Source organism: Arabidopsis lyrata, assembly GCF_000004255.2.
Source record: "Arabidopsis lyrata subsp. lyrata unplaced genomic scaffold ARALYscaffold_7, whole genome shotgun sequence".
NCBI lineage: Eukaryota > Viridiplantae > Streptophyta > Magnoliopsida > Brassicales > Brassicaceae > Arabidopsis > Arabidopsis lyrata.
In genome coordinates, this window is record NW_003302549.1 from 23,927,036 (window position 1) to 23,936,671 (window position 9,636).

At 36.7% G+C, this 9,636-nt stretch overlaps 3 protein-coding genes across 3 annotated transcripts; 1 reads left to right on the forward strand and 2 right to left on the reverse strand.

Annotated features, from left to right (window-relative positions):
* The first annotated feature begins 1,864 nt into the window (after positions 1–1,864).
* LOC9304842 (B3 domain-containing protein At5g38490) lies at positions 1,865–3,844 on the forward strand. Its single transcript, XM_002868724.2, has one exon. It carries the CDS (start codon positions 2,193–2,195, stop codon positions 3,339–3,341), a length of 1,149 nt encoding a protein of 382 aa, XP_002868770.2. The 5' UTR covers positions 1,865–2,192; the 3' UTR covers positions 3,342–3,844.
* LOC9304843 (14-3-3-like protein GF14 psi) lies at positions 3,752–5,805 on the reverse strand. Its single transcript, XM_021017200.1, has 5 exons — positions 5,701–5,805; positions 4,558–5,068; positions 4,359–4,481; positions 4,155–4,271; positions 3,752–4,008 (listed from the first exon to the last, which is right to left on the reverse strand). The coding sequence occupies exons 2-5, from the start codon at positions 5,038–5,040 to the stop codon at positions 3,955–3,957; spliced, it is 777 nt and encodes a 258-aa protein (XP_020872859.1). The 5' UTR covers positions 5,041–5,068; positions 5,701–5,805; the 3' UTR covers positions 3,752–3,954.
* Positions 5,806–6,241: 436 nt separating this feature from the next.
* Positions 6,242–9,351, reverse strand: LOC9306909 (ubiquitin receptor RAD23d). Its single transcript, XM_021017199.1, has 12 exons — positions 9,199–9,351; positions 8,482–8,640; positions 8,316–8,375; positions 8,118–8,167; positions 7,947–8,003; positions 7,673–7,850; positions 7,391–7,540; positions 7,229–7,294; positions 7,096–7,143; positions 6,911–7,017; positions 6,728–6,806; positions 6,242–6,602 (listed from the first exon to the last, which is right to left on the reverse strand). Exons 1-12 carry the CDS (start codon positions 9,262–9,264, stop codon positions 6,483–6,485), a joined length of 1,140 nt encoding a protein of 379 aa, XP_020872858.1. The 5' UTR covers positions 9,265–9,351; the 3' UTR covers positions 6,242–6,482.
* Positions 9,352–9,636: the final 285 nt, after the last annotated feature.

Below are 9,636 nucleotides of genomic sequence, written 5' to 3' on the forward strand. Positions count from 1 at the left end.
AATTTTTCATCATCCTGATCCACATCATCCTGATCCACATTATCATGTTCCACATGCTGCGGATCCACATTTCTAGGTTCCACATAATCTAGATCCACATTATCATGTTCCACATCACCTACCTCAATTCCACGGGTAGCCACATCTTGATTATAAAGCTCTTCAAACCATATTGACTTCTCTTGGTCAATTAAGCGTTTGGTCCAACCATCAGCTATTGGATCATCCACATCATTCCATCCATTATCGATCTACTTCCATGATACGGTCTAGAAGACGTGTCTCACGAGAAGATGGAGGCAAGATACTATGAATATCTTGTAAAAAAAAATAGAATTATACAAGTTATGAATTCTGAAGCAAGTTATACTAATTTGTACAATTTCAAAACAAGTTATACTAAATAACCTTAGCTGTACCAAGACAGTCATAAATTTCTATCAAAGAAAAGCCTTTCATTTTGCTGGGTTTATATTTCATCCTGCACATCCGAGGACACTTACGGTGTGCATGTGCATTACTAACATCTTCTCGGAAACGATTTAAGATTTCTGTCCCAAGGAGTAGACAAAACCATTTAAAAAACGAAAAAAAAAAAAAAAAAAAAAAAAAAAAAAAAAAAAAAAAAAACTTCGATTTCCTCCTCGGGTTCCTGTAAAATAGATCAACATACACTAAGTTATACTAAGTTATACTTTTTGATTCAAAAATTATAGATCAAGATACACTAAGTCATATTAAATTGTACTTTCTGTTTTAGGAAATTTAGATCAAGATACACTAATTCATACTAAGTTGTACTTTATAATTTACGATTTTTAGAACAAGATACACTAATTCATACTTAGTTGTACTTTCTGATTTAGGAAATTTAGATCAATAACCTAGACATACCGTTGAATCTTGAGGATTAGACTTAGTATTTTGGGATTCATCTCCATGAGTTTCTTCTTCTTCTACGATCTCATATGTTGGATTTGGTTGTTCACGATAGTTTGGGTTCTTTGTACGCACCATTTCGATTTATGTTCTTGCTCAAACCAAACAACAAAAACGATTAACAACTCCAATCGGATTCTAACCTACTTAAATAATAAACAAACTCCAATCGACAACACCCAATCACGGAAGAACTAAATAGCAATTTTTACTTACACGGGAGACACAAGCTCTAGTTATCCACGGTTGTACTCTCGAAGAAGAAGATAATGAAACGAGGAAAAAAGGAGTCGATTCGATTTCTGTGTTTTAAGGGAGAGAGAGACAAGAGAGATCCAAAATTATGTAGGTTTCTGAGTTTGGGTGGGGATAAGGGTGGTTGGATCTGTAGTTTTCAAGTTTTTTAAGGGGTATGAATGTCTTTAGCCGCATTTTCTATCTAAAAAAAAAAAAACAGTTGGCAATTTCGGAAAAGGTATATTTGATTTAAGTTTGTGATCAAAAGGCATTGGAGATGATTCTCTAGTTTGTAAGCTCTTTTGGAGAGAGGACGACAAAGACGAAGATAAATTATTGGTGGGGGTCACATGATTTTGTTCTCCTTTTTTAAAAAATATAATTTTGAATTTCGTTTAATTAAAATAATCAAGGGCAAAGAGAACAAAAAAAGGTCAACACAAAGTCAAAGGGTACCAAAAACATAACAAAACATTGTTGAATTGTTTTTGTGGTCAAAGGGCAACATAGATGATTCTCCAAAATTATTTCGAGTTGTGGAGGCAATTACATAACTACCAAAGTTATGGGGCAATTTTCGTAATTACCAATTTTTTTGAGATTCTACTGTTTTTTTTATTTTATTTTATTATATCAAGTTATACGAAAAAAATAATAATAACTTAAATACAAAAAAGTGAAACGAAACTATTGAAAGGCAATGAAGCTTCCTAAAAATTAACATTTTCTCACTCTTGGGAAAAAGGAAATAACGAAATAGCGAAATGTTAATATATTCACTAGGGAAATGTTAACTTGATCACAACGGCTATAATTAGTTACTAATCACAGTAATTAAACCACTAAACTCAATGGAAAAATGGAAAAAACAAAAAGCCCTAAACTCAAATGTAAGTATTTAAGGTAAGAGAAGGCACTTCTTTTCTCATTTTCGCTCAGTTTCTCCTCTCTCTATACAATTTCCTTGTTCCTCACGTCTTTGCTCTCAGAACTTTGAGTCTTTCGGTTCGATCACAATGACTAGTATGTATTATGATGATTACCTTACGGATTCGAGGAAGGATATATGGTCGGGTTTATGTTTACTGGCGGATGCGGCGGTTATGGTTGCGGAAGAAGAACAACGTCGTCGTCTTCTTGCAGAGAAAGGAGAAAGATGCCACAAGACTGTCTCTGAAGAAGAAAATAACCAGATGAGATTCTTCTATCTTTTCCCGAGAAAAATTAGGTCTTCTTTGGTGAAGAAAAGATACACACAACAAAACCCTAACGTGGCTTCTACTTCTTCTTCATCACTTCTCGATCTTAACCTAATCACCACTGATTCTGAGACAGAAAACGTACAAAACCCTAGTTCTGATGATGAGCCTTTGGTGTGTGATGAAGAACAACGTGCAAAGAAAGGTAAGTCCAAGATTGTTTGCGATGAAGATTATGACGACGAGAGTGAGAATAGACTCTTCGAGAAGAATGTGCAGAAATTTCTAAGAGAAAACTTTGATAATCTTAATGGAGCTTCTACTTCTTCATCGCTCATGAACCTTCATGGTCTTGAACCTTCGACAGAGACGAAAGACATAACAAACCCTAATTACCAATCTTCTTCTCCGTCTTCGTGCCTAACAGAGAACACAAGCAGCAAGAGGCGTGCGGTGGAACAGAGAAAGAGCAAGGGTGGATTCAAGAAAGCAAAGGTTGTACTTTATCCATGCGCGGTGAGAGAGACACCAGAGTGGGTTTTCCAGGTGATGAGATACATGAACGCGGATGCCGAAAACCCGAGGCTGATATTTGAGAGGATTCTGTTCAATAGTGATGTCAACTCAAACTTGAGCCGTCTCTTAATCCCTTTTCAGAAGCTAATCAGAAACGACTTCTTGACGCCTTTGGAGTGTCGAGCCTTAGAGAGAGATGAAGACAATGAAGATGAAGAGAATATTGGTGTGGGAACTATTCTTGTGAATCAAAGGTTTAAAATGTGGGGTTTACGTTTTAAGATATGGGTGATGGAGAAGAAGGATTCTGGACATGGAACCTTGAATTACACTTTGAATTGGGGTTGGAACGATGTAGTCAAGGGTAATGACTTGAAAGCCCATGACAAGATCAGTCTTTGGACTTTCAGGTGCCGTGGAGTCCTTTGCTTTGCACTTGACATAGAGTAGCTCTTCACTTGTTCACTACCTATTCGGGTGATTCTTGAGGTTTTTGGTATAGTAGTAACTTCTTGGAAGTGTTAATTAACAAAATTAGGGATTAACTACGATTATGATCTTTCATGTTGGTGTTGTTCTCTCCTCTATTATTATTAGTAACTTGTCTGTCTCCTATGTTGTCTCAGATCCTTTACCATTGTTTGAAATAAACATTTTGTCATGATGGTTTCTTGTTTTTGTCTTCTTCAGTTATCTCTGATTTCTTGTAATATTATCTCGGTCAAAATGCTCAATACAAAAAATAATCAGGCTTGTTTTCTTTCTTCTCAGTGAGATTCTGATTTTAATTTATCAATTTGAGAAAACTATATTTGGTTGATCAAATCCAGAACCAAAGATATCGAAAATAAGAAACAGTATAAGAAAAAACCAAGTTTTGATTTCATTAGAAGGAGAATAGGAAATTTTTGAGGAACCTAGAGGAGGAATAAATCGCAAGTAGTTTTTCCAAACAAACAAACAACAATAAAACTGTGTCCTTATAAGAATCCTGAGCTATCCCTCACTCAGATTATCATATGAAAGTTTCTACCATTATAAAATGACTTCCTCTTCTTCAGGTTCACTCGGCACCTTCGGGCTTCGATGCCTCCTTGATCTCATCTCCTGCTTCGTCCTATTCACAAGAAAGTAACAATCATGTCAATTACAGAACTTCTACTGCTATCTAAAGTTTCGAAGTTAAAGTTGTTTTACGAAAATGTTTGGTTTGATTCGGGGAAATCATGTCAATGATCAATGTATATTGTGTTTGATGCTTACAGTCATATCTGAAGTCCAGAGAGTGAGATTGTCTCTAAGAAGCTGCATAATCAGTGTACTGTCCTTGTATGATTCCTCACCCAATGTATCCAACTCAGCGATAGCATCATCAAATGCCTGCACAAACCCAAAAGAGTTCGCTCATTCAGTGAGATAATAGTTAACATGAAGCAAAGAAAGTGAAATCAGGTGTACTATACAAACCTGCTTTGCGAGGCTGCAAGCACGATCAGGCGAGTTGAGGATTTCATAGTAAAACACAGAGAAGTTGAGGGCAAGACCAAGCCTTATCGGGTGAGTGGGAGCTAACTCAGCAGTGGCAATGTCCTGCATTATTACAAAAACATAATCAATCATAGCCACACAAGAAAATAACATTCAAAATGTTGTAAGAATGACTTACGGAAGCAGACTTGTAAGCAACCAAAGTGCTTTCAGCAGCTTCTTTCCTCTCAGCACCAGCCTTAAACTCGGCAAGATACCTATGATAATCTCCCTTCATTTTAAGGTAAAACACTTTAGATTCAGCAGGTGAAGCAGAAGGAATAAGATGAGCTTCAAGAACATTCAAAATCCCATCACAGATTTTGCTAAGCTCGGTTTCAATCTTTCCCCTGTAATCCTTGATAATAGCAACGTGATCCTCATTCCCTTTGCTTTCTTCTTTCTGCTCAATCGAAGAAATGATTCTCCACGAAGCTCTTCTCGCTCCAATCACGTTCTTGTAAGCAACAGAGAGAAGATTCCTCTCTTCAACAGAGAGTTCTTCAGCATCAACAGTTTTCGCAACTTTCTCCATGAATTCAACCATTTCTTCATAACGTTCAGCTTGTTCGGCTAATTTCGCCATGTAAACATTCTCTTCCCTTGATGCTTCAGTCGACATCTTCGATTTTAACAATCTAGAGCAAATCCTACAAAATCAGAAACAATTGAATCACACTATAACCCAAATTAACCACTTAATTAAGTTCTTCTTCATAGATTAAGAATCTAAAGCAAATATCAACAAAATCAGAAACAATTGAATCGAACCAGAACTCAAATTAACATCTACACAGTTATCCACTTAATCAAGTTCTTCACAGATTAAGAATATAAATCAAATATACCAAATCACTTCGAATCAAATCGTAACACAAATTAACATATACACATTGATCCACTTAATCAAATTCTTCACGGATCCACAAATGAATCTAAACAATAACCCAAATTAACATCTATACACTCATCTAGATTAAGAACACACTAAAACTAAGACTGAATCGTTCATGGTTTACGAATCTAGAGCAAATCCATCAACGCAAAAACCATTGAATCGAGAGCAAATCATTCAAAAGCAGAAACAATTGAAGAAAACCGAAACCCAGGTTTAACATCTACACACGAATCGGATTTGAGAACAAACACACGCGTACTCTCTCACTGAATCAGTGATAAGAACACAGCGAATCGATGAGATCGATATCTCCAGAATCATACAATCGAACATCAGATCTACACACAAACAAGAACAAGAACGAATGATTAGAGAGAGATTTACCTTTTCTTTTTTCTTTTTCGTTTGAAGATCTGATTCGAATTTGCAAGTTGTTTGAAAAAATGGAATAAGAAGAGAGACTCAAATACAATGAAAATAATAATTGAATAATGAATAAAAAACTGTTTTCGAGGCGTAGAGTTAAGAGATCCAATGGATGGTTGACAAGTGTCGGATGCTGAAGATTACTGATACATTGAATCTGACACGTGTGTAGCCATGCTAGTGGTGAGATCTCTTATTTAACAACTCTGAGCTGATAAATGGGCCTTTGGGCCTAACGGGTTATTATTACTTGAAACATTTACAACTCTTCTCTCACTACTAGTTTAACACATCACGGATCAAATTTGAGATTACGACGATCATCAATACTCTAGTAATTGACATAGCATAGCTTGAGGCTATGAGAAAATAATGTAAGCACCAGCTATTGGATCTCAATTGCGGTTTCGATCTAGGCCAGATCTGTTAAAAGACGGTTTATTATTTAGTTAAAGCAGAGCAATATTGACCATTCTTAACTCTTAAGAGATGAGTCAAATAGCACCAAATCTCCACTGTTGATCTACCAAAAGAGGAGCATCTTCAAACCAGATAAACTATGATAGTTTTAAATGTATAACATAAACACATCAACTCCCATGAACATAAACATGAAACTGTCAAATGGCATTGGAGAAGAGATTATCATATTAAAAAGAAAGAAGAAAAAAAAAAAAAGAAGAAAAAGAAACAGAAAGATGGGTCTCTGAGTTTAGGGAGGAGGAATGGATTTGCTCTGTTTATTGGTCCTCAAACTCATGCATGTGATCTAGAAGGTAATTCGCTGCAAGTTCTTCATTCTTGTTACACGCAAAGAACACTTCCAAGACCATCGCACGGTCAAACCCCATTGCTTCAAGCTGTGCCCCCAAAACAAACAATAACACAATCACATTTCAATACAAGACATATATTTTGAGGGACATAGTGCAGCTAGAAAATGCATCTAGTTTAAAGTACACATGTAAAGATCAGAGGAACAAACCCGTTCAATGGCTTCACGCTCTTCAGGTGTAACTGTAACAGCTTGTGGCATTGCTGCTTCTAACTGTTCCATAACATTCCTGGTAGCATTGGTGAGGTAATGAATTGTCAGATTACAGGCTTTATTGAACAACAGAATAAATGCAAATGTAAAGGAGAATGATGATCTAAAGTATAAACTCACTCTTCTCCCTCGACAGGTTCATTTATCAAGCGTAGGAAGTCAGCCTGGTGCTCTTGAATTAGTCGCACAAGCTGCGGGTTTTGTTTACCGAGCTCCTGAAGCATAGGCTGCAGAAGGAAACAGTATAAGTGAAAATTAATATCATATAACCTACGAAAGCAAGAAAAAGAGGTTGATAATTTTACCTGTAGAATTTGTGGGTTTGCTTGTACCATAGCTCGCAAGGCTTGGAACTATGAAAAGGCAAAAGAATTGCAAATGTCATAAGAAGAGAGAAATGAAGATTCTGTTTTCAAATGGAAAAGAATTTGAAAATACCTGCTGGCTATTACGCAGGAAATCAAGATTACCAGCTCCAGCAGCAGCATCTGCAGCGGGCATGCCCTGTGTGCAGAAAGATAAGAGTGGATGTCAATAAAACAAATATACAAGTGAAAACGTAAATAAAATGAAATAGGTCCACCAGTTTATAAACCCTACCTGGGGGAACAGGTTTAATGGATTTGCGTTTGGACCACCAGTTGCAGCTACCGGAGCTGCTTGTTGGGGCTGTGCTTGAGGATTTGCTGGCTGTTCACCAGTAGACGGGGCTTGAGCAACTGGCGGGATTTCAGCTTGAGCAGGGATACCCTGAAATGTATCAAACAAAAGTTCAATAGACTAGACAGAGCAAATGTTGCTAAAGTTCTAGCAAACCGCAAATCAAAGGTAAAAACAATTGTCAAAGTAAAACATAAAATCAAGAAGTGGAATGAATCATACTGAGTACAGATATTCAACGGCTCTTTCAGGATTGTTGAAGGCGGCTCTCAGAGCACGAACAACAGTGTCACGGTCCCAACTACCTCCACCCATGTCAAGAATTTGCTGAACAGTGGACTCTAGAGTAGTTCCAGCAACAAGGTTTGATGCTGCTTGACCATACACATCTGTTTGAACCCTGTTTCAACCAAGCAAGAGGACAACATTAAAATGATCATCAATCAGTGAACAGAAATTCGAAAACGAATAGAGTACAGTTCTGAGAAGTGCTTACGAAGCAGCAGCAGCAGCTGGAGCTGCAGCGGTTGCAGTTCCACTTGTAGGCTCTGGACTGCAAAAAGCAAGTAAAAAGAACAGAAAATCATCAAAGCGGCAATTACAAAAGAGGCTGACAATTTCTCTTTCAAAGAGGTATATCAAAGCGAGAGGAAGGCCCAGAACTCACACTGAGACAGTTGGAGCAGAAACCTGAGGTGTAGCAACTGTCTGTGCAGGCTGAGCCAAAGAATCCAAGCAATTCCATTAGACAAAACTAATAGTATGATCTAGATATACTATTTTGTTTCTTGCACTTACAAATAGAAAGCCTCAAACACGAACACCTAAGTAAACCATAACAATAATACATAAGAACGTTATTCACCTGGGTAGCACTAGGTGCTGGTGCAGATGCGGTTGATGCCCCACTTGAAGAAACCTTGGTCTATATTTCATCAACATAAATAATAAAACATGTTAACATCCGCTGAATTACTAGAATCCTGATTTCTAATACTAACACGAAACTGTGAAGTGACCTAATACATCACCTTGGACAACATGATAACAATGAAACTGTTCTCAACAACATTGTTCTCTTCCAATGTGGTCTCATCCTTTAGAACCTTTCCTTGGTGGATCAGCATCTGCTTCACAGCAGGGTATTCTGCACCTTTAACAGTTTCTATAGCTTTTTTAACATCAGAAACCTGAGATCACCAAAAATGTCAATAAGCCTCTCAATCACACATAACTCAAATACTAAATCATATAGACATCCTTAATCTAAAGGCTATCAAGAAGATATGAGACTAGCAATGAAAAAAATAAGTCACAACAACGAAAACTTCACAATATTATATCATTACGTCAGATAATCCATAAGTGCCTCAAGGTTTAGCAAATATAATGACTCTTCTACTATGAATCTAATATTGATTAGCACTAACATAATCTTAAAGAAGTAAAATCAGATTCCAGCAACGAATCTTGATGAAAACAACACGAAGCCATAACTATACTTACATAACTCACGAAAAACCCTAATTCGAATTCGAATCCAATCACATAAACGGAAACACGAATCGTCACAAACAATTATCAACACAAAACAAACGAAACCTAGAATTTCAAATCAGATACTACGAGATTCGCTAATTCACCTGAATTTTTCCCCAAAGGCAAAATCGAATTACGGAACCAAATCAAACCTAATAAACAGTTAACGAAACAGAGAAGACGATTCGAATTCAAGAAATCAGTATTACCGTATCCGCAGGTTTAACTTCGATCTCGAAGTTCGTACCACTGAGAGTCTTCACGAAAATCTTCATCGTTTAGAGAAAGAAAAAACTTGAGAAAAAAAAAGAGAGAAGGTTAGAGAGAGAAGCAAAGTATAGAGAGAGACCGCTTTTGGGGTATTGAGTCACTTTATATATCAACACAGTTAATACATAAAGGTTAATCGTCTACATGCACGTCTATATAACCTTTGGTGTGTCAAGGTAAATCACGTGGAGATTAGGAGAATCTTGTGGTTTCTAAGCCGTTGGATTAAAAAAGGAGTATGGGATGTAGTGGAGATGTTTACATGTGATTATAGACTCTTTTCCAAAATCAACTTAATTTACTGCTTTTGTATTTGGAGATTTTTGGGTATATCTTTTCTATAATCTTTTTGGCATGCGATTTTTACTCAATGATAG

Bases quoted from the DNA above. Each gene is read 5' to 3' on its own strand.
- LOC9304842 (XM_002868724.2), top strand. From the start codon at position 2,193: ATGACTAGTATGTATTATGATGATTACCTTACGGATTCGAGGAAGGAT.
- LOC9304843 (XM_021017200.1), bottom strand. From the start codon at position 5,040: ATGTCGACTGAAGCATCAAGGGAAGAGAATGTTTACATGGCGAAATTA. The intron at 4,482-4,557 runs GTAAGTCATTCT...GTAATAATGCAG, and splicing joins TTGCTTACAAGTCTGCTTCC to GACATTGCCACTGCTGAGTT. The intron at 4,009-4,154 runs GTAAGCATCAAA...TCTTGTGAATAG, and splicing joins TCTGGACTTCAGATATGACT to GACGAAGCAGGAGATGAGAT.
- LOC9306909 (XM_021017199.1), bottom strand. From the start codon at position 9,264: ATGAAGATTTTCGTGAAGACTCTCAGTGGTACGAACTTCGAGATCGAA. The intron at 8,641-9,198 runs GTAATACTGATT...TGGTGATCTCAG, and splicing joins AAGTTAAACCTGCGGATACG to GTTTCTGATGTTAAAAAAGC. The intron at 8,376-8,481 runs GTGATGTATTAG...GATGAAATATAG, and splicing joins TTGTTATCATGTTGTCCAAG to ACCAAGGTTTCTTCAAGTGG.